The sequence below is a fragment of the Triturus cristatus genome, chromosome 2_1 (genome assembly GCF_964204655.1).
Source record: "Triturus cristatus chromosome 2_1, aTriCri1.1, whole genome shotgun sequence".
In the NCBI taxonomy this organism is placed as follows: Eukaryota; Metazoa; Chordata; class Amphibia; order Caudata; family Salamandridae; genus Triturus; species Triturus cristatus.
In genome coordinates this window covers 981,789,367-981,814,149 of record NC_140581.1, presented here as the reverse complement: position 1 = coordinate 981,814,149, position 24,783 = coordinate 981,789,367, and the positions used below count along the sequence as shown (strand labels likewise).

The 24,783-nt window shown below is 49.5% G+C and overlaps 1 protein-coding gene across 1 annotated transcript in view; it reads right to left on the bottom strand.

The window, feature by feature from the left end:
- The window catches only part of MAD2L1 (mitotic arrest deficient 2 like 1), a 68,085-nt gene that overhangs the window by 9,087 nt on the left and 34,215 nt on the right, over window positions 1-24,783 (bottom strand). The window contains exon 4 of the mRNA XM_085634211.1: window positions 8,463-8,566. Coding sequence (XP_085490337.1) covers window positions 8,463-8,566 — 104 coding nt within the window. The remainder of the gene's footprint in view (window positions 1-8,462; window positions 8,567-24,783) is intronic.

Genomic DNA, 24,783 nt, shown 5'->3' with positions numbered 1-24,783 from the left:
TGAAACATTATTAACAGGACATTAGGTATAGAAAGATGGACAACGGGGAGGCGGGTGGGCCAGTGAGGAATCCACAGGCAGATACTGTATCCACCAGAAAAAGCGTTACCGAAGGTAAGTAACTTGTTCTTCTGATGGATACATCTGCCAGTGGATTCCTCACCTTGTGAATAGATTCCCACAGCAGTCCCCACTCCCGGAGGAGGGTGTCCACCTTTCTACACCAGAAAGTCCTGTAACACAGAGCACGCAAAGTGGCCCTCCCTCCTCATCTCAGAGTCCAAGCAATAATGCTTTGCGAAAGTATGGAGGGAGGCCCAAGTCGCGGCTTTACAAATATCTGCCACAGGAACACCCCGGGCCAGAGCAGATGTTGAAGACTTCGCTCTAGTAGAGTGAGCACGAATACCCTCAGGAGGAGTCTTACCAGCCAGGGCGTAGCAGATCTTGATGGTCAGTATAATCCATCTTGACAGCGTGCGCTTGTGCACCGCCTTCCCTTTAAAACGACCAATGTAGCCAATAAAGAGCTGGTCATCAATACGAAAGTTCTTGGTCCTGTCCAAATAAAAACTCATAGCCCTCTTCGGGTCAAGGCGATGGAGTCTGTCCTCTTCTTTGGAAGGATGAGGGGGTGGATAGAAAACAGGGAGGGTAATAGACTGCCCCAAATGGAAAGGAGTAACAACTTTTGGCAGGAAGGCAGCCCTGGTCCTAAGAACCATCCTTTCAGCATGTAATGATAAAAACGGGGGTTTAGAATTAAGAGCTTGAAGCTCACTCACCCTCCTTGCCGAGGCTATGGCCACAAGAAAAACCACCTTAAAAGATAACAGCCTCAATGGACAAGTATGAAGAGGCTCAAAAGGGGACCCCATTAGAAAGGTTAAAACAAGATTAAGGTCCCACTGAGGCATTACAAATGGAGTGGGAGGGAACACGTTTGTAAGGCCCTTGATGAACCTCAGAACAACCAGAGATTTAAATAGCGAAGGTTGATCTGGGAGGCACAGAAATGCCGACAAGGCCGAAAGGTAGCCCTTGATCGTGGCCACAGCACAGCCCTGCTGAGCCAAGGAAAGAGCAAACTGAAGCACATCAGAAAGATGAGCCTTTAAAGGGTCAATGGATCTCTCTCCACACCACTTTACAAACTTAGACCACCTGTAGGAGTAAACTGACTTGGTGGAGTGTCGCCTGGCCGATAAAATAACGTCCACCACATCAGGTGGGAGAGAGAAGGAATTCAGGTTGCCCCGTTCAATCTCCAGGCATGAAGGTGTAAGCTCTGGAGGTGGGGGTGTAGAACCTGCCCCTCCGACTGCGAGAGGAGGTCTGCCCTCAGAGGGAGACGGAGCGGAGGGCACGAGGAGAGGTGGTGAAGATCTGTGTACCACACCCTTCTTGGCCAATCCGGGGCGACCAAAATAACTTGGGCCCGGTCTTGGCGAATCTTCCTCAGAACCCGAGGAATCAAGGGTATGGGAGGAAACGCGTAAAGGAGTCGCGAGCCCCAACTCAACTGAAACGCGTCCCCCAATGCCCCCTGCATCGGAAACTGGAGACTGCAGAATGACTGGCAGTGCGCGTTCTCGCGGGTGGCGAACAGGTCCACCCGAGGAGTCCCACACGTCCGAAAGACGTAACGAACTACCTCCGGATGGAGCCTCCACTCGTGGTCGGCGGAGAACTGCCGACTGAGACTGTCCGCACGCACGTTCAGCACCCCGGCCAGATGATTTGCCATCAGACAAATCTGATGGTCCTGAACCCAGGACCATAGACGTAAGGCCTCTCTGCAAAGACAAAGAGACCCTACTCCCCCCTGTTTGTTGACATACCACATCGCGGTCGTGTTGTCTGTCAGGACTTGAATCGACTGACCGCGAAGGGAAGGGAGGAAGGCCTTTAGCGCCAAACGAATCGCCCGCAATTCCAGAAGGTTGATGTGAAGCAACCTTTCCTCTGGAGACCAAAGACCCTTGATCTCCAGATCCCCCAGATGAGCACCCCACCCTAGGGTGGATGCATCCGTTATCACTGTGGCCACCGATGGAGGCAGATGGAAGGGCTTTCCTTGCGACAGATTGCCCTCTACGCCCCACCATGAAAGATCCGCTGCAGCTTCTCTGGAGATCTTGATTGACTCCCTGAGATCTCCGTTGTGCTGAAACCACTGCTTGGAGGCACCACTGGAGCGCCCTCATGTGCCAGCGTGCATGGTTGACCAACAGAATGCAGGAAGCGAACAGACCGAGCAGGCGAAGGACCTTCAGAACTGGAACAACCGCTCCACTGTGGAATAAAGGGACCAACTCCTGAATGTCGAGAATCCTTTGAGGAGGAGGGAATGCTTGACACACAGTAGTGTCCAGTACTGCCCCTATAAACAGGTTGCGTTGAGAGGGCACCAGGTGAGATTTGGGCACATTGATCGAAAAACCCAAGTCGAACAACAGCCGAGTTGTCACCTGCAGATGACGCTGCACCATCTCTGGGGACTCTGCCTTCAGAAGCCAGTCGTCCAGGTAGGGAAAAACTGGAATCCCCGACCTCCTGAGATGAGCAGCCACCACTGCCATCACCTTTGTGAAGACTCGAGGTGCGGTAGTAAGACCAAACGGGAGGACCGCAAACTGGTAATGTTGCGACCCAACCGTAAAACGGAGATACTTCCTGTGCGACTTCAGGATTGGGACATGAAAGTACGCATCCTGCAAGTCGAGCGACACCATCCAGTCTCCTTGCTGCAACGCTTGAAGGACCTGCGCAAGGGTCAGCATCTTGAACTTCTCCTGTTTCAGGTAAAAGTTCAAGATTCTGAGGTCCAGAATCGGACGCAATCTGCCGTCCTTTTTGGGGATCAGAAAATACCGGGAGTAGCATCCCATACCCCTTTCCTGCTCCGGAACCACCTCTATCGCACCCTTTTGAAGCAAGGCTAGAACTTCTTTCTGCAGGAGAAGTAGATGGTCTTCCGAGCAATAACCTTGGCAAGGAGGGTAAGGGGGAGGAAACTCCCGAAAGGGAAGGGCGTACCCAGTCTCCACGAGGTTCAAAACCCAAAGGTCTGTTGTAACCGATTTCCAACCCCGTAGAAAGTAGGACACCCGACCCCCCACAGGCCTTACATGATCCGGGATGGGGGATCTAGGGCTGCTTCCCTGAAGCCTCATTGGGAGCAGAGGAGGAGGAAGAAGAGGGGTTGCGTCCAGAACCTCTCCGACCCCTTTGCCTTCCTCTATAAGACAGAGAGGATTCTGCAGCTGCTGCTGCTGGGGCTGCCGGTAAGAGCGAAAAGACGATCGCCCAAAGCCCCTAAATTTTCGAAAGGTCGAACCCTTCGCCGGTACATGCAGGCCCAAGGATTTCGCAGTCAATCGGCCATCCTTAAAACGCTGAAGAGCAGAGTCCGCTTTCTCCCCAAACAGCTTCTGACCATCAAACGGAAGATCGACCAGCGTAGCTTGAACATCCGCTGAGAAACCAGAGTTACGGAGCCAAGCCTGCCTTCTCACAGCAACTGAAGACCCCATGATCTTTGCCACGGAGTCCGCTGTATCCAACCCTGACTGGATAACTTGCCTGGCAGCCGCCTTAGTGTCCGCTACAACCTCCATGAAGGAGGACTTATCCCCTTCAGGCAACTTAGGAGCCAAGGATTTAATGGAATCCATTAGAGCGTGAACGTAACGCCCCAGCAGGCATGTAGCATTAGTCGATTTTAACGCCATGCTTCCTGTCGAAAAGGTCTTTTTGGCTGCCTGATCAGCCTTTTTGGACTCCGTCAGCAGGCGTCTGAGGAAAGGCACCAGAAGCGTGCTTAGAGCATGAGGCCTGCACAACTAAACTGTCCGGGGACGGATGAGTGGATAAAAAGTCAGGATCCCCAGGTGCAACCTTGTACCGTCTTGCCACCTGCCTAGACACTGCAGGAGATGAAAGGGGCTTCTTCCATACCTCTAATACCGGCTCCAATATGGCCTCATTGAAAGGCAACAAGGGCTCCGATGTCGAAGATGGAGAATGTAACACTTCTGTGAGCAGGTTGGATTTATACTCAACAGAAGGCAGCTGTAAATCCAGTAGCTCCGCTGCTTTCTTTATCACTACATGATAGGGAGCCAACTCATGAGGAGGAGAAGAACTGGTAGATGCATGTTCCCACTCTGGGGTCGTATCCAGTCCACTGGCAACCTCAATGCCCTCAAATTCGTCCGGAGAAGTAGAATCCACCTCACCTTCTTCCACCTCTCGATATCTTCTTTCCTCCAACACCCTCTGGGCTTCCCTCCTCGACCGGATTCGGGGAACCGACGTAGGCGACGTCGTACGCGGCGTCGGAGGAACCGGCGTCGACGGCGCCAGACACGGCGTCAGCCTGGACGTCGATGGAGTCTGCTTCGGCGTCGACATCGGCGTCGATGGAGCCAGTCTCGGCGTCGAAGGAGGATCCGAAGCCTGCCGAACCTTCCGAGGCCGATTCGAATCCACAGGCGGCGCCGGAAACTGCCAAGAAGGTGCCATCGGCATAAAGGGCATAAAGGGGGCCTGAGCATACTGCTGTGGCACCCCCATTGTAAAGGCCATCGGACCCACGGGACCAGCTGGTGCTCCGGATGGGTAGGCCGCCCTATTAAAAATGCCATACATAGCATTCAGGAAATTAGCCGAATCCGTACCCGGGGCCGGGAACTGAGGAAAAGGAACCTCTTGTGGGGCCTCCGGCACTGGCTCCGCAGAATCCTCCACTGGAGCCTCAAATTCTTCAGGTACTGGAACCGACTCTTCCTGCTCCTCATGCATAGAAGCATCCGACTCCACACGGGCCGGAGTCGATGTCTTAGACGGAGCCGAAGACCTCGACGGAGACTGAATCGGAGTCTGCTTCCTCGAAGGAGAACCTTCCGGAGACCTTGAAGGCGAAGGAGACAAACCTTTGCTCCGACGTCGATGAGACGAAGCAGACCTCTACTTCGAAGATCGACGTCTAGAAGGTTTACTTTTTTTATGGTGTTTCTTCGACCTCGAAGTCGATGACTCCCTCTTCGATCTCTCCTTCTTCCTCCCTCTCTTTTCCTCACCAATCTTCATGAAGAGCTTGGTCTTCCTTTCCTTGAGTGCCTTCGGGTTCATGCTTTTACAGCATCCGCACTCCTCCATATCATGCTCCGAGGAAAGGCACCATAAACAATTCTGGTGAGGATCCGTAATCGACATCAGGCCTCCACACTCCCTACAGGGCTTAAAGCCCGACTTCCTAGTCGAAGACATTGTCGAAGAAAAGAGATACACGACCAAACTACAAAGTAGCACTGGAGAAAAACCGTTGCGCGTCGAAGGCGCGGAAAAAAGGGAACTGACGTCATCACGCCGACGTGGGCTTCTTATGGCTCCGGTGACGTCGATCGGAGTCGCGTGCGGAGCCGGTGTATTATGACGTCGCCCACGTCGACGTGGAATGCTGGGGAAGAAAAGTTCCGTGGAATGCTGGCGCAGGGGATATTCACAAGGTGAGGAATCCACTGGCAGATGTATCCATCAGAAATGGGGTTTATGTTCGGCACAGGATGTCGATCCACCTAAATACAGCCAATTAGGTCGAGGAGGTCAACACATGCGAACTTTAAAACTGGCTTTTTTCGCTAAAATAATTGGGTTAAGCCATTCCGAGGACTCTATAGGCTCAACCACCTCCTCAGAGCATAACTTTAGTTCCACTCCCAAAGGTTCCTTCATAGCAAAGTGGACCACTCTTACCTCGTGGACTTAGTATCTTCCTCAAGGAGTGCAATTCCCAATGTGAGAACCCCTTTAACATACCAAGGCTGTCTGGAACCAGATGGGAAATGCACTCCAATTATCTACTTCAGCAATATCTATGGAAATCACTTGTTCTGGATGGTTGGGGTTTAGTGTTATTCCAAAATATTTTTGCTCCCCCAGCCCAGGAGATGGTTTCCTCATTTCAAAAGATACCCCATAGCCGTGATGGAACTGCCTTTAAATTCCAATACAGATTCAAAGCATAATAAGGGCAATTTCTTCCCACAATAACCTACTGGGGTCACATCTGCACTTTCAAGTTTCATGTTTGGTAGTTGCAGGTATGCATTTTTTTTTAAAATCAATTATAATGTATGGCTTATAGGAATCAGCCAATATATTGACGTCACCAGCAAAATGTAATTCTACACTTAGGCTGATTATAGGCTTCTTTAACATTCAGCATAGGATGTTTCATATCAGAATACATTTCACACTCTGTACACTTACAACGAACAGTCATCCTCTGATGAATTTTCTTCAATCATTTGTACAGAAGTCGTTTTTTCTGCCCTTTGTCCAATGCTCATTTGTGTGAGCTTTACATACCCCGGAGACGTGCCCAGTGCGTTAGCAGCGATACTTTGCTTCCACAGCTGTACAGTTAGCAAATGTTTGAAACTTCCACACATGAAACATTGAGTGTTATTTCTCCCAGTTTGACGTATGTCTGAATCAAATTTTCTACCCATTTAAACTCACCTCTTGGGTTTGTCTGACCATTACCTACTCCTGACAAGGCTATATTTTCTGATTTCAATACTGAAAGATAGGAGCTTCATCCAGTTTTTTTTTTAGTAACCGCTTTCTCTAAAGTAGGTTCGCCACTGCTCAACAATTTTTCTTGAATAAAGGTTAATGGTACAATTAGTTAATTGATCTACAATCAATATAGATTATTGAATTTGCATGAGGGTGCCAACACATGTATACAACCAACATATTGTTCAATGCTTTCTCCCAGTAATTGGTCCCTTGAAAAGAACTTATCGTTCTACAACAATTAACTTTTTGCCATAATGAACATTTAAAGCACAGACAGCGTCCTCTTACTGCGCTTCGTCCTCGGTCATCCTGTACAGGTTAAGGCTACATTTTCCTACCCTCAAAACCTAGATTGTGTTTAAGTAAAGCTATTTTCCGTTTAGGGACAAAACGGTCATCTCTAATGGCTTCTAAAATAACACAAAAGCATCCTTCCAATCATTCAACAACATGACTGGTTGCCCAGGATGCTGTAGGAATATAGGAGGTGCTATAACAGATTATGTTAAAATAAAATAGGAATCTAACAAAATTAATGTAGTCACCGTTGCCAGAGTAAACTGCTTGTGATTGGCACTACGTGGCTTGTGGTAGGGGTTCCTTGCATGACAATCTAACCTGCAAAGAAAGGTAAACATGCAAAGCCATTGCAGGTCAAATTCAGCTCGAGTTTAAAAAAAAAAAAAATTATGAATCTGTTTTAATATAATGGTGTCCCATAATTTTTTGGGTGATTAAAATAAAAAATACAAGTTGGGGGGGGGGGGGGGGGAAGTGCACAAATGAGAAGGCAGCTGGGAGTATATAAAAATTAAAGGGAAAATGGAGTGCGAGGGGTGGGAAAGCACCTTCGACAATATTGGGGGGGGGGGGGGGGGAATTCAGAAAGAACGCAGCACAAGGCAGAGCAAGAAAACAAGCAAGCAGTTACATGGAGAGTACAAAGAAAAACTTGTTTCCTTAATTTAAGCAGTGGAAGGATACAAGTAATCTAATTAAGAGGATGGTAAAGAAGCCTGCGGGGGGATGGGGACAAAAAGATAGGCTACTGAATAAGGAAATTACATTCACAAGAAAGACCATCAATGGTAAGCAGGGGACTGACCCAAAATGTAAAGTATTGGTACTGCCAACAATAGTGTTTGAAATACATCTATCTAAAAGCTGTTTGTAGAGGGTGACAAAAAGTGCTCAAACTTATTTTGAACATCAGTCTCACTTCTGCATCTGGGGGGATGGGATGTGATCGTGGCCAGTATGTGCAGTCCACGATGGGATGAGTATGTTCATTCCTGAAGCACGCAAGATCACTAAAGTTCTACAAAAGGCAGATTTAGTTTGGACACCAACCCATAAAAGTACAAATAAACAGCAAATATATTACACTCCTTTTTAAAAGTGAACCCCAATCTATTAGGCATCTCAAGCAGTGGCCAGATAAAAGTAAAGCATCAGCCTACCTCACTGAACACTATCAGTTTATCTGTGAACCCAATGACCATTTGTAGAAATTTTCCACTTAGACTTTTCAAAAATTACTAACATCTTGCACACTATTTTTAAACCAGGAAGAACACATTTAGAGTTACTCCATTTCTAAATCATTCACATTAAGAGTACAAACAAAAACAAAACAGGGACTTGAAGTTGCTCATGATCAAGGAGAGTTGGTGGGTACAGGAAAGCCTGTTAAACCTAAATGGTACTGGCAAATGATAATCCCCAGAACACAAGAGTTCCGTTTGAGAAAACAATTGTTGATTAATACAATGTGCATCTTGCTTGACTGCAGCATTGAGAATACAGCATTGAGAGTCCACAATGCAGATCAAACAGGATTTGGAGTGATGGTGTTATTGCTCAATACTTACAAGCAGTTTCTAGCAAGGGCAGGAAAGTAACTGTTGCTGTGATCTGTCTGATGACGGATCGAATTTCTTCCTGGATAGCTTTTTGTGTTTTCTCTCTGGGACCACTGAAAAAAATTGCAGAAAGTCAAACTTTTACAGCAAGGTTGTTTTAGAATCACACTCTGGCATGTCAAAACAGTCGCAATTCCGCCTAGAACAACGCTGGGTCCTGCGACTAAACACTGATAAAAATGGTCTCAACGAGGATATACCTTGGAGTCTCCTCACTTGATCGCCACACGAGGTTTCCTTTTCTCTGAGTTTCATTGCAGTAGACAATCACATTCCACAACATGGTCCATTTAATTTACATCCTTGTATACATTGTTTTTAAGTGTAGCATAATACACACATGTTCATGTAGAGTAGGATATTTCACACAGGGTCACTGCACTCTTCAATCCCCCCCTTTTTGTATTTATTCTGACTCTTTGATCTATGCTATTAACGATACAATGAGACTTGTGCCTTCTAGTTGGCTGCATCGTTACGGTTGCTTCCGCTAATAGGCAGAGCGTGCGCTTCCTCACCAGGAGGTTAGCGGTGCAGCCTTTGTTTGCCGGTCCCGCTGGAAGTCCCGCCTCCCGCACTCTGCCGGCTGACAATAAACACCCGGATGAGTGCTCACGGAAGCAGCCCAGTCCGGTAGAGAGAGGGGGTAGGAATACGGACGGTTCCTCATTACAGAATCGTGAGTACTGAATGCAGCACTGGATACCTCCTTGGTGGTCTGTGCTGATGATAGGCATAAGGCACGCTTGTTAGTTTCTACGATGGTTTCCACACTGCAGCGCTTCCGTTAAATCCATGTCGTTTGTCGCTTGGGGCATGCCCAAACCTAAAACATGGGTGCCCCTTACCAGCATGTTTTATCTTTGGCACGCTTCATTTGGCATTCCACACATTGATATCTCTGAGATAAGCTCCAGGTGGGCGACTCTAGTAACCGGTCTAGCTAGTACAGACGGGTGTTTTTTGTTTGCGGGACAACCTCATGTTATGTTTGCTGGCATTGACCTCATTCAGTGGGCTGATGCCTTCAACGACTGCAGCACGGAGGAATCTCCCATAACTTTGACATTTTGGTTCTAAATTATTGCCTGCGCACCCATCTGTAACGTACCACCATTGAGAACCGCTAGACGCTGGCCCTTCGGCGTTACGCTGCCTGGTGATCTTGCGGCTGTTGGATTTTGCTCTACAATGTTTCGCTTATTCTCTTTTATTAGGACACTACATGTTAGTGCCTTCCTCTACTGGTATCAGATGCCACTCGCCACAAACCCAATGAGGGCGAGTTACTTTGTGTTGCCACTATGTGACATTTCTCTGAAATGTGTTCATCTGTGTATCTCACTGCTAATTTTATGTATTTGCGAGTGCTCCACTGATACCACACACAGTTGATGCATGTCACGGCTCACCCATGTCGAGCATGCAATTGATATACTTTGACTGTTGAAGGAACTCCATGTACTTCGCATTGTCCTTGATATGTTTTAATATTTTCACATTATTATATTTTGCAGGTTGTGGTGTAAATCAACTGGTACCACACATTTTAGGGTGCTGTACGTGTGGTCAACTCTGATACCTCCATGAGGTCGTGACCACCACCAAAAAAAGTGTAGGTAGTATTTATCCTGGTCCTGAAGAATTGCCAATCAATAGATAAACAGGCAAGAAACAGGCTGACCCTTTCAGCACATACCCTCACAAACCTTAGAGTGAGAATGTGCGTTTCACTATGGTTTTAATCAGGGTAGTGACCACAACTCATTAAAATTGTGGTGAGTGGATCACTATCTGTTTTATATCTAACTTATCCCACACATCACTGTCACCTACACTAGTTACTATATGGCCCTCACACACACTACACCCATCGGCATTGGAAAAAAGATCTCCGCGAAGATCGGGTATTGCAACGTCGACCCGATAAGGAGCTAGACCCGATGGTGAAGCAAGACACCCGCTTGTTGGGTGTGTGAGGGTCTCCTTTCCACAAGGAGGAATATTATCTCTCCTGCCTTCCCCTTTACCCACACCCAGTGTGCAGCCTTCTTGGAATGATCTGTGGTGGCCTGTTGAGTTGGGCTCCCCGCCCAATCCGGTGGTTAAGGCAAAGAACTTGGGTGTGTTTATGGATGACAAACTTACTTTCCATCACCACACAAATGCGGTAGTGTCGGCATCGCATTTCCTCATTAAAAAAAAAAAAAAAAAAAAAAATCAGGAACATTTTTCCTTACATCCCTGATCACACCAAGAGAACAGTAGTCTCTTGCCTTATTTCATCTAGGCTGGACTACTGCAATGGTTTATTCCTTAACGCCCAGAAACAGCACCTGCGTAAACTCCAGATGATTCAGAACTCAGCAGCTCGTCTCATACTGGACATCTCTAAACACCACTCAGTCTCTAACGGAATCCGCAATCTTCACTGGCTACCCGTATCCCAGCGTATTGATTTTAAAGCCTTGTGCATTGTTTTTAAAGCCTTGCATGGCATTGGTCCTTCGTTTCTGCAGGATAATTTTTCTTGGTATTGTCCCACCAGACAGTTGCGGTCCACGGGAGCACGATTACTTGCTGTTCCAAGAACATTTAAAGCCCACTGGGGTGGACACAGTTTTATTACGGAGCATCTAAACTGTGGAATTCCCTTCCCTTTTTTCTCAAGAATGCCAGCTCCTTGACTATTTTTAGGAAACAACTAAAGACTTGGCTCTTTCAGCATTAGGGGCAAGGTTGTAGCAGGTCACTGTTGGGTCTAGCGCCAAGACACCTCCGGGTATTCGTGCGCTTTATACATTTTTGTAACATAACATAACACCCTGGCACCACTGGTTTACTTACCACTACCTGCCACATCGTAGGAACTGCATACCAATTCTGGTTCTCTGTCCTTTGGGCACGTATGCTGGACCTTAATAATTAAATTATTATTTAAAAGCCCACTATTCCCCTATTTGTATAAGCTGCATTAAATCTAACCCAGCTTGTACTCTTTACCAACAGGCCAAATAACTCGAGAAATATTTTGGGAGTTGACAGCATGTGCAAGATCAGTTTACTTGCAGTACCTGCATTTCTATGTACTGCATTTATGGATCAACTTGAAATAGGTTGCAAGAGAAGCTTGTATTCCTGATGCCTGCACTGCACCGCACCAGTTCTGTGTTACACAGAGTTGTAGATTACTGCTTAGTTTTAAAAGTGCCCGAATCAGTGGATCTTGGCCTGCATACGGTACTCTTTGCTCATTAGTGCTCCAAACTGGAAATCATAACCTGTAACGCATTGCTCAGCCTTCTGGATGCCACATTTCCTCCACTCAAATGGACGTTTATGGCAATGGGAGATTCTTATTTAAGTTGCTGAAAATGGACATCACTACTACTTAAGGCTTTAGAATGAATTTGCATTTCAACCAATGCATTTCTAGGATTGCAATCAATGTTCTCTTTGAGAAAAGCATGGATATGGAAAGCCTCTGTTAAGAAGACCGCTCACATGGCAGTGAAACAGACTAGCATAGTGCCCATGAAATTTATGAACTTTCCATGCTTGCGAAAGTTGAATTGAAGTTGGTCATGACAGAGCTACTTTGCAGCTATGAAACTATATGTTTGGAAATTGTGAGCTACTTAACCCAGAAGCCAATCTTAAGTGTCAATACCGCCTGCAAAGCAAAAAAGATAAGCCATTAAACAGATCTTCCCAGCAAGGGCTTCCAAGGAATGGGACACCATTCTACCAGCCACTGTGAATCTCATCCTTTGAATCATTCAATAAAGTGTTAGTTGGAGGAGCCTAGCGCGCAACCAAGATGGCCGCGTAGGTGCGAGGCTCCCGAGGACCTCCGCAACCTCCTACGACTATCCTGAATTTATCCTGTCTCGGATGAGGGGAATGTGTTGGTGAGCCTGAGCTGAGGTGGCACCCGTTTCCCGTTGTCAAATCGGACCTCGGACACCGGAGTGAGCACCGATTGAAGTCTGCGGCCTTCTCCTCGCCAGACCCCGGATTTGCGCTGAGGGGTGACCCAGTGACAAAGTGAACAACAGCGGCGGGCCGGGCGAGTCACGTACCCCGCGCTTTTGCTTTTGCTTTCGCACCCCCTTGCCGTCTCTGCAGGGTTGGGTCGCGGGGCTCTTTGTGTTGGTGTGGTCTCGCTGGGAGACTCGGCCTGCCCGGCGGCTGTGACCCACCCCGCCGATCTGGGGTGGCCCCCCCCGGAGCTTGTGGCCCTGATTGCCTGCCCTTCACGACGTGGCTGGTGCGACCGGGGGACTGGTGGCCATGGAACAAGATGGAGACCGGGCAAAGACCAAGTCGACCCGGCGTGGCACCACCCATCAGGCCAACAGTATGGACCGCTATACCCTCTAGAAGGGATCTTCCGGCGGACCGCACAAATCCCCTGAGGGCCCTCCTGATGCCCCGGACCTGCCCACGGATCTGACTCTGCGGGATGTCATGGGCGCCATTGCCGAGATGAAGGCCTCGGTGGGCCAGCGGTTCGACAGACTGGCACAGAAGATCGACTCGGTCCTCGTGGATGTTGGCCTGGTGAGGGCCGATCTTTCCAAGACCAACGACCGAGTTGATTCTTTGGCCCACACCGCATCGGGCCTTACTACTGAGGTGGCGGCACTACAAGCAGAGGTGCGCCGGCTTAGTCATGCGAGCGCGCTTATGGATCGGCGCCTGGAGGAATCCGAGAGTCGGGCCCGGAGGAACACCATCCGCATCATCGGGGTGCCCGAGGGACGGGAGGAAGCGGCGGCGGACCTATTTGTGGAGGACCTGATCGCTACCCATCTCCAGCCACGGGGGCTGAGTAAATTCTTCGCGGTGGAGCGGGCCCACAGGGTTCCCGGGGGAAGGCCGAAGGTCGGAGCCCCTCCGCGACCTCTCATTGCCCGGATTTTCAACTTTCGGGACAGAGACGCTATCCTGCAAGCCTCCAGACTGCATGGGCCAGTTAAGCTTGACAATATGGAGGTGAACTTTTACCCTGATTTCACCCCAGCGGTCCAGAAGCAGAGACTGAGCTTCCTAGGCATCAAGCGCCGTCTTCGGGACCTGAACCTTAAATACGCTATGCTCTTCCCAGCCAAGCTGCGAGTGGAGGTAGAGGGTCGCACGCACTTTTTTGATCGTCCCGAAGCGGCCGGAGACTGGCTGGACACTGTCTGGGGATCGTGATCGAGGGGTCGGGGGGGGGGGGGGGGGGGCAGCGGGGGGGAAGACGGCACACTGGATCGGGACTGAGGGGGTAATATTGGGCTTCACTCTGGACAAAAATGATGCCACTCTCGATTAAGCGTCAGTCTGTATAATTTCCCCTCCTATGGAGGTTGTGTGGGGTCTACTGGGGGTTCTCCTTCCTCCTCTAGGGGGTTTAGCTAGTTTTTACTATATATATGGGGTGACAGGCACACTGCACGTTGGGGGGGCTGTTCGGGCTCATGCAGGGGTGCAGGGTGGGGGGAGTTTTGTTGGGGCGGGTGGGCAGGGATGGGGGGGGGTGTTGTTCGTTTTTACCACAAGGCAAAAGTATCATTGTGTTACCTCTATAGTGCTCTCGGGGGGACAAATGGTGGCTTCTGTCTATGATGGGGGGTAGGGAACTAACTCTGTTGTCCTGGAACGTGAATGGACTGGGGGACAGGATTAAACGTGGTGTGGTCCTGCAGTTCTTGAAGAGAATCTCGCCCGATGTAGTTTTTCTGCAGGAGACACCTCATTGGCAACTCCTTCTGCGCCATGAATCGGCGTGGCTATCGCCTAGTGGCCCATTCGGGCTTCACGTCTGGCTCAAGGGGTGTGGGCATCATGGTTAAGAACTCGCTCCCGTTGGAGATTGATGAGGTGCTCCATGACGACAGGGGACGTTACACTGTCTTGGTGGGAAGGATGGAGGGAAAAGTGGTCGTTTTTGTGTCAGTATACGTCCCGCCGGGGCTGCAGTCGACTACCTTTGCGGACCTGGGGCGCCTCCTCCTTGGCCTTCCGGGGGGGGGGGGGGGGGGGGGGGATTTCAATGCGGTGGTTTCCGGGACTGTGGATAGTCACCCCCCTAGGGACCTCCCCCGGGCCCAAGCGTGGCTATCTGGCCTATTGGACACTTTGGGATTGGTGGATTGCTGGCGTTTAAAACATCCCGCGCAGCTACAGTATACCTTCCATTCAGGGGCCCATGGCAGTCTCTCACGCCTAGATTATGTTCTGGTCCCGGCGGCCTATGTTGGGAGGGTGGGAGAGGTGCGCCATTTGGCACGGGGTATCTCGGACCATTCCCCGCTCCTGTTACACCTGGATCTTTTTCCGAGGGGTGAGGGTAGGGTGGTCCCGATCAATCCCTGGTACCTGCGCGACCCCACTATTCGCGCTGAATTGATTAAATCCCTCCAGCGCTATTTTGACGAGAATGTGGGGTCCGTGCCTTCGGCTGTCTCACTGTGGGAGGCATTCAAGACAGTACTACGAGGAGAGGCCCTGTCCCTTATTTCCCACACCCGGAGGCGCGAGCGGGAGGAGGTGACCCGGGTGGAAGCTGAGATAGCTGAGTTGGAGGGTAATCTAGAATGTGGGGTGACAGATGCCGTATTACATGTTCTCCAACTCAAGCAAGCGGCCTATAGGACCCCCTTGTCACGGAGGCGGCCAGGGGCCTCAGTAGAGAGCAACAGGGGAGACTGTATGATGTGGGTGATAAGGCTGGTAAATTGATTGCGTGGCTGGACAAAAAGGAGAGAGCGAGTCGTGTAGTCCCGCTGATTGAGAAAACGAACGGTGTGTGTTACTGAGCCGGAAGAAATGGTCTCCTGCTTCGCGGATTATTTCCGTGGGGTGTATTCCCCGGTGTCTTCCCGCTCTGAAGAGGATTCCCGTGCCCTGCTCAGGGATATCGCGCTGCCTTCCCTTTCGGAGGAGGACAGAGTGTCGTTGGACGCCGCTCCAACCTCCGACGAAATCGCCCTCGCCATACGTTCGGTCGCTTCCGGCAAGGCCATGGGTCCTAATGGTCTCCCCATCGAGTTGTACAAGTTGCGACCGGATACGCTGGCACCACATCTCCGATCGATGTTCCTGGAGGCTCACTCGGTGGGCTCCCTCCCGCTGGACCAGCGTCTGGCTACAATCGTGGTTATCCACAAGGAGGGGAGACCTCGGGACCGGGTTACATCCTATCGGCCCATTTCGCTACTGAACGCGGAGCCCAAAATTCTCGCCAAGGTCCTGGCCAATCGGCTGGTCGGCGTGGTGGGCGACCTGGTTCACCAGGATCAGTCCGGCTTTATTCCCCATCGTAACACGGCCCTTAACTTGCGGCGTTTGCATGGGGTGCTCGCACGTGTTCAGTACATACGGGAGCCGGCCATTTTGGCGTCCTTGGACGCCACCATGGCGTTTGACACGCTTGAATGGCCATACATCTGGGCGATGCTTGCGAAGTTTGGCTTTGGCGCAGGGTTCATCAGTTGGGTCAAATTGCTGTATTCGGGCCCATTGGCGCAGGTGGTGGTGAACGGTAGAGTATCGGCTCCGTTCGAGCTGGGCCGGGGCACGCGGCAGGGCTGCCCCTTATCGCCGCTCCTTTTTGCGCTTGCCTTGGAGCCCCTGGCGGAGTGGCTGCGGTGGGAGCCTTCCATCCGTGGTCTCCGTTGGACCCCCGAGTATGAGGACCGCGTATCCCTATACGCTGACGACATCCTCTTGTACCTAGCTTCCCCACGTAAATCACTGATAGTACTGGTTGATGTTTTGCATTCATTTGGTCGTAACTCCGGCCTTGTCATCAACTGGGCTAAATCGTGCGTGTATGTTCTCTCTGGGGAGGCTCCTATTCTCCCGCGGGGCTGTCCGATCCAGATCGCCCCGCAGGGATTTCGGTACCTGGGTGTCTTCATTACTCTGGACCCGGAGGCCCGGTATGATCGGAACTTGCTTCCCCCCCTCCAGCGCCTGAAGGAAGATGTCACGCGCTGGCAGCGCTTGCCGCTTTCGCCGCTCGGGCGGCATTGTTTAAGATGATGTCTCTGCCGCGTTTCCTGTACGCCTTACAGAATACTATGGACCTCGTCCCAGCGCGCTACTTCCGTGAGGTGGAGAGTTTGCAGCGCCGCCTGTTCTGGGACGGGAGGCCGCGTATCGCCCTGGCGAAGCTGACGCTCCCATGGTATGACGGAGGGATTGCCCTCCCGGATATCAAACGGTACTATTGGGCCTCCCAGCTGGCTGCGATTGATCACGGCCTGTACGGGCCCGCCTTAAACCCGGCATTCGAAATGGATAAGATGCTACTCCCGGGTGGGGACTATAATCGAGCGCTCTACTCCAGCGCGCCCGACGCTCGGCTGACCGGCCCCACGCGTGTCATGGTGCGAGTGTGGCACGCGGCTAATGTGGCGATGGGGTGGAAGGACCGTCTGACCCGGGCATCACCACTATACGCGTCCGAGCAGCTGGGCTCCCTGTGGACCTCGAAGGGCTTCGAGAAGTGGGACATGATAGGCATCAGCAAAGTGGGGGATCTCTGGACGAGGGGAGGATTTAAAACGTTCGAGATGCTGCAGACGGAATTCCAGTTGCATGACAGGGAGTACTTTCGGTATTTGCAGATCCGTCATGCACTGGGCTCCGTCTTCCCGGACATTGCATCCATCCCGGAGTATTCCCCCCTGGAGGATAGAGTGCTGGGTGGACACGTTCCGGACAGCACGATCTCACTGATCTACAAAAAACTGATCAATGACCGCTCGGGATTGCGGACTGCCCTTCGTGAGGCCTGGGTTGCCGATGGACTGGAGCTGGACGACGAGGACTGGACCTCTGCGGTGGCCTCCCCGAAAGAGGTGGCCATACCGGCCCGCCTTCGCTTCGTCCAGCTCAAGATACTCCACAGAGTCTACATGACGGGGCCAAGGCTCCTGCGTATGGGCTATGCTGTGGACGGGTTGTGCAAGCGTGGGTGTGGCGCTTTGGGGACCTTTCTGCACATATTGTGGGAATGCCCGGAGGTGGAGCGATTCTGGCGTGGTGTGCATGAGGTCCTGCGTGTGGTTACGCATGTGGTGCTGCTACCCGAAGCGAGGAGATGCCTGTTGAATGTGTGGGAACCTACCGACTACTCGGCGCCACAGACGTGGTGGGTGACTCTGGGATATATGGTGGCCAAGCGTGATATTGCTCAACTGTGGGGATCCCAGAGGTCCCCGACTGTCTCAGCCTGGAAGGAACATATGGATTGGTGCATGTTTCGGGAAAAGGTGGTGTATGTGGCGAGAGGTAAGCCTGGGACATGGGTGAAAGTATGGGGCCCCTGGAAAGCCTACCGCGGGGGAATCTGTGCTCCGCCGTTATTGCCAGATCCGTCGCCTGCCCCATCCCCTTAGCCGACCTATCTTCCTTGTTCCGGGCATTGAGTTTACCCAGCCCTAGTTCTGATCTCTTCCCCCTTCTTGATACTCCTATGGACTGGTAGGGTCCCCCTCTCAGGGGAGCACATGCTGCTATTTCTGATTGTGGATTGCCTTGTGGGTTTGTTTGTTTTTTTTTTTTTGGTTGTTCTTTCAGTTCAAAATGAAACCGTACAGTGGGGTCCGGATGGTGTGGCTATCAACGCTGCTAACTCCTGTGCATCTTCCTCAGCCGCAACACACGCTCTACAATGTGTATCATATGCTCCTTTTGTCTGTTAGCGGCCGGCCGGAAGGTTGTAGGCCCATCTTTGTATATTTTTTTGAGTTTTGTAATAAACGGTTTCAAAAAGCCAAAAAAACCAAAAAAAATATAGTGTTAGTTTGCCGCTCTAGTACCACTTCCTCACATAAAGTGACAGTGTTCCTCTTCAAATGCACAACTGTCAGTATTTCTTTTAATAAGATTTTATTAGTTTTCCCAAATTTCACAATAACGACTATAGCCCGAATAAAATTTGTTCCAACCTCCCGACCCCTCTCCCAATAGTGCCAAAGAGTACCAACAAAGCCTACCACACCATAATTATCGTTTCCCTCTGGCCCGATTTAATCTCAACACCCTCAATGTTCGAAAACATTTCAAATTAAGAGTCCGATTTAGAGTTTGGCAGAAGGGTACTCTATTGCAATACTGATGGGAGTACTCTGCCGACCAAACTTGGGGCACCAAAGTCAGGTAGAACACAAGGTTTATGCCAGTGGATTAAAATATGTTGGCATAAACCTTCCTCTGACAGCCTGGGGGAGGTTGTCCTACCTCAACCACCCACTGTATTTAGAGTTTTAGGGGAGGGGTAGAATTGCAGCAATTTTGTATTTCTTTTTTTATTTACTGTCCATCACCACCATTAATGTCCTAGAGGTGAGGGACAGTCCTAAAAATAAAAAAAAATGGGGGTCTACTAGATTTCACTTTTCCAAACAAATTCCCGCTTTGGGCGATTGTTTTTGAAAAACTATAAACATTAAGTTTAGTGTAAGTGCCCATCACCAATGACCGATGCGCACCAAACTTATGGGTTTGCCTGAATTGGTGTTATGTTCACTGTTCTTGTACATTTCAAATTAAGTGTTTTGCTTTGAAAATAGTCCATCACTGGGTTCCATGCTGCACCAAATTTATGTTACTCACACGGGTCACAACATATTTCCATTGCCATTAATGTCCACAAACTGTGTACCCTGTTCATAATGCCAGAGGGCCTTGTGTTCTTCCAGTAAACTACAATTTCCTGTGTCAGCAGCATATATTGTTAGACTAGTCACTGCTCTCAAGTCCGCTTCAATTATTTGGGCAGTTAACTAGTACTGTTATAGGGTCTGTTGGGATTGGAAGGCAAGTGGCTTTCTTCATATGGCTCAATATTTCTTCAAACAATTGAACCACTAGACAGAACACCACGTGTAGTGCAGATATCTCTTCGTTGCACCCTCTCCAATATTTCACATCTGTTTGATCATAGTTTATGGCATCAGGTCATACATAATTTTATACCACCTCTTGGACCTGCACACAGATAGTCTGATATGCCCCTCCATAGTTTGACCCATTCCTCATGTGGTACTCCCATCTTCAGCACCCTCTCCCATTCCTGCACATAAGGTAACTTATGAGACTCCAGGAGGGTTTTCAGTGTGCGAGCAGAGAACAGGCCTTTGGGTATTTTATTGTAAGGGAAGAATCTTTTTTTTAGGTCTCGCCTAGGCAGCCCTTGCGGTTTCTTCTATACATACTGTATCAGAATATGGGCTTTAAGCTCTGCCCATTTTCTACTCCTGTATTTTATTGGCTCGTTTTACTGTCTTTGGGAAAGGTTTTTTTCCCCATTGGTTAGTTTGTTTAGTAGTAGTTCCTCCCTGGTTCCTCCTTTTCTCCTGTTGTAAGCCCCTGTTACATGTGTTACAAAGTATGTTTTATTTAAAGTTTGTGAACACTGAGAAGTTGGCCTGGCATATGCTGGTCACTAGTTATAGTGGCCACCTTGCACCAGTCCAATTCGACTCTTGGTAGATAGGTTTAAAGACAAGCTTTTAAAGAAAGCTATCCTAGTGGTAGCTGTGGAGAGCAGCCTTCAGGCTAAGTCTCTGAGGAATGTAAAGCAGCTTGTTTTACCTTATAATCTCTTGAATTACCAAATGAAAAGACACCACACAGGTATATGTATCAAATATATATGTATTTATTTCTAAATATACTCTACTAATCTCTTTGAGATTAGAGTCAGGTAAACATTCAAAAGATCAACAGTTCCCAATAAATTAAGCACAAATAAGGCTGTAGCCCTAGAGGCATACCAGACCATATACTAAAATAGTGGGTTAACAAACTCGACTTGCAAAAGTAAGAGGCCTAGGGCATCGCTGGGGCTTCACTTCTGCAGTGTTAGCAGGTAAGTAATCAGCCCACAGGAGACGCGTGCAGTGGCTAAACACACAACGGCAAATGTCGCGGTTTGTATTTTACAGTTTTAGGGCACTTTGGAGTGGACAACAAGCAAACAACTTACAGGGTAAGTATTTCGATAGCCAATGCACACTTGGACACCGTCATGCAAGAGTTACCTCACCCAGGGAAGCCGGGTGCATAGGTGTCCTTTGGTGTCGGGTCGCGATGCTGTTTTCAATGGGAATCACTGAAGACTTGCTGCTTGTGTCGTCGAGAGAAGTGTCCGCTGGAATCCGAAGATGGATTGGAGTTGTAGAAGACCTAGAAATTGAGGGGACAGAGTTCAAAGTCACTTGCCAGTGACCGGTGGCCAGCGAGATGGATGACCACAGCTGTCGCGTCGCTTCAGGTCGCTGATGTCGTTTTGTCTCTTCACTCACGAGGTCCAGGAGGGATCGACGATGACCAGCAGCTGGATTCGGAGGGTCCCACGACGTCTGCAGCTGTTGACGATGTCGGCACTCGGTTTGGAGCCAACAAGCCTTGGCAACTGCAATTCTCGTGTGGATGGAAGATTGTCGATGGATCAGACCAGCAAGGTCCGATGGACTTACCCAGCGAGGGTAAGTGAGGGCAGGCCCAGAGCAACCAGGCGAGCCCTTGAAGTTGAAGCAGAAGTCTTCTGGAGAGTTACTAGCCAACGGGCAAGCAACCGCGAAGACGCCTTTGCAGGAAAAGTTGACCAGTAGCCCACGGTCACTCGGGACAAGATAGGCCGCTGATTTTCGGGACTAGACCTGCTAGGGACTTGGACATCAAGTGGTCCAAAGCACAAAATTGTAGCATGTAGATTAGGGCTTGCACTCGAAATCAGTGCACGGTTCCCTGGTATTGCTGTTCCTCGTCACTCGTGGGGTCCAGATGCCACAGCTTCGCTGGGGACTCAAAATGGCCGACGAGAGGTCAGGAAATCCGCTTCAGGGAACGCAGGGACTTCGGGCTCCGGCGGGAGCGGTAAAGTTTGCAACCGTAGTTCAGTAGTTTTGGTGCCTGCCAAGCAGGGGAGTCACTCCTTGACTCCAAGGGAGATCCTTCGGTCTTCTAGAGATAGTAGAACGTTGAAGGGCCAGGATTCTTCTTCGTAGAGCGTCGTCCAGGTGTAATCTAAGTTGCATTGGCAAGCTTTGGTATCTTATAGTGAAAAGATGGGAGGGACTAGCTCTAGGGCCACTCCTCTAGGAGGGCCAGGGTAGTGGGTGGTTACACCCACTTCCCTTTGTCCAGTTTCGCACCAGGACAGGGGCAGGCAGCCCCTGAACCGGTTTGAGCTGGCATATGCACAGAGGAGCCTACTGCTCCCCCAGTGCAGGACTTCAAAGCACTCTAAGAGTGCACCCACCCAGCTCCAATACACCAAATCCTGTCTGGGAGGTGGTGACACCTCCCTGTGACAGGAAACCTTTTGTTGGGCTCCCTCCACTGCGAGTTTCGGTCAGCAGCAGGAGGGCAGCCCGGTGTCTGTGCTGGTGGCATCCATTTTGTGATGCCAGGGCCTTAGAATATTTCTACCGGTTAGTACAGTGTGTACATGTCGTCCCCTCTAGAAGGGTGGGATCCTACTCCCACACCAGTTACTGGTGTGGGGGTAGGATTCCAAGTTGTTTGACACCAAACACGACATGTTTTGATGCAGTCATTCCAAAGTTAACATTTACCGCGAGGTTATAATGCACTTAAGAGTATATGGTTTAACCGCATCCACAAACCGCAGCAGAGAATAGACTCTGCCAGCTGCAGAGGGGTCCTGCTCAGGCAGAAGCACCCCCTCACATAGTAAACCAAGCACCCTGCCCTTGGGATTGATAGGGCCTACCATAGGGGTGACTGATAGGTTTATATGTGTGTGTATGGTGAGATATAGGAACCTATACCTCAGTGAGGAGTGCTAACACTACCTCACACAGGCTGCAGTAGCAGGCCTGTGGTGTCCGATTGTGAATGCTTCCCAGGGGTGGCATAATACATGCTGCAGCCCCTGGTAGGCCTGTGAAGTACCAATGCCCTAGGTACCTAAGGTACCATATACTAGGGGCTCACAAGGCACCACAGTATCCAATCACTAGTGCATCTAATATGCACACCAAGTTGTCTGGAGCGATCAGTTAGACTGGGGCCCTGATTAGCAGGGACCCAGCCAGACTATAGCCAGAAACCAGTGTATACATCAGAAAAAAAGTGGGGGCAACACAAGTGCAGATCCTACTCTCCTACAAGCACTATTTTCTTAATGCCTCTCCTAGCTGCAGTTGCAGGCACTACATGTACTCCCGCTTCCCAATCTGCCCTGCTTTCCTGACTCAGTGCGGAGCCAGATCTCGGATGCCGCACTTATCTTTTAAAGACACTTCACGTCTGGCTGCTGCGCTTCATGCTTCAGACTTTATTTTTTTTATTTGTTACTTATCTTTAAGCATGGAGACAACATGTCTTAGTTGTGTGCCCACTCCTGCACACACTATGCCCTGATTAGTGCACCATGCTTTATTCTTACGCCTTGGCGAACGCGCGCCTTTCTTTTGTTTGGCATGTCGCGGCACTCCACGTGCTATACTCTGGCCCACGCGGCACGCTGTGCTTTTTCTTTAAAGCGTGGGGACATCACACCTTTGTTTTGTATGTCGCAGCACTCCTGCACGCGATATGCTGTTCCTGTGGTTACAGTATTCCACCCCCCTTGCTGATTCAGTTGAGAACCTGATCAGGTACTTGTGACCCTCCGTCCGAGAACTGCAGGTAGCCTCTGCTGTAGGAGCTCACTAGGCTGTCCTCTGGCTGCAGGAGTCAAGCTGCATGGCAAGCAGCCAATTTAGTGCCAGCTCAGTTGCAGGTGGTGAGCATGCGAAACTCCCCAGAACAAACAAGATGAAGCAATAATGGAGGCCTGGCCATCCCAGCACCGTCAGCAGCCAGGCTATAAAAAGGTAGCAGACATTCAGTAATGCAGCCAAGCAGAGTTAAGTCGGGACTGCACTGGGAACAGGACAGGCAGCAACTCAGCGCACCTCCAAATATGAACAAACATTAAAGCAAGGTAGGTGCCTCATTGCTTTGCTGCACCCTGCTCACGGGTCATTCCGTTAGTTGTCCATGTGTGTGCCGACATAGGCCTTGTAATAAATGACTCATGAAGTGAAGCAGCCGTATCCTTGCATTCAGAGCTTGGCAACACTTCAATTGTGCATGCTTTTCTGATTTATTTAACAGCATTTTGCCTCCCTGTATTTCTTCAGTAACTACAAGAAGCAGAATGCAAAGTGGATTAAGCTGGAAAGCTGGGACTGCATACATTACTGCCACACTTAAGGAAAAAATTTGCATTTTCTTTAAACATAAGACAGCCTGGTCACATAGCTACAGATGTAAACATTTTTGGTCGTTTCTGTACCTCATTTTATCCGCTTTAAAGGATGCGTTACAAACCAAAAAAGTAAGTAAAAAACATTGTCATTTACAACACTAAAAGCTCCAACTTTCACAAGTGCGAGACACATTGCATTGGGAATGCTTGTTTCTTAGATACTGCAAGTTCTCTTTTCTGGGACTCCCCATTTGTTTGGTGCATCGCCCAAGTATTTTTCTTCTTTGGAAACAACGTCAATAGCTTTTCTGTTGGGTTCAAGTCAGTTCTACACTGGGTGAAAGACAGTGTTTGGCTTTGAAACAGGTCTCTCCGCATGGTGCAAACTCCCACCCTTCAAGATGTAAATTGTGTTGCATCAAGAGCCGATGAGATGTACTGGTTATTCAGCACCAGGGTAAAGGGGGAGGAAACAGAAGTTATCACATTAGATCTGCTGATAAGTCCACTGTTTCCATGAGCAGTCTTGTAGAGGCATATACATAAGCTACTTTTTGTCTAGTGTGTTTGGGGAGCCAAATAGGTCCCAAATTGACCTTCCCCAATAGGTGCATTTCCAGCCAGAATGGGCTTATGTATTTCTGTTTCATGGAGTGACCAAAGACGCACAATTGTGCTGCTGTGAAGCAAATCTGTCTGGCCAGACCAACTTCACCAGTTACAGGGTGTGCATAGTTCGCTTTATACAATTCTTAAAGGGTCTGTGTAATCTGCATTTCAAAGTATTTTAATGCCCTTTTTGCTTACTTGAACAAAGATTTCTTCTAGTTCTGCTCAGGCATGCCAGTTCATTTTAATCCCCAAGTTTCCAGATTTCACAGTTAACCTTTCGTAAAGCTTTAAGATGGGAGCCCCCAAAATCTATTTGCATTACTCCTGTGTCTGTTCTGGTCAGTTGGGCTACAAGCTCAATCAAATGCAATAAAAGCAGACATAAGGGCCTCCCCGTCTCATACCACATGACTCTAAAACAGTCTCACTTAT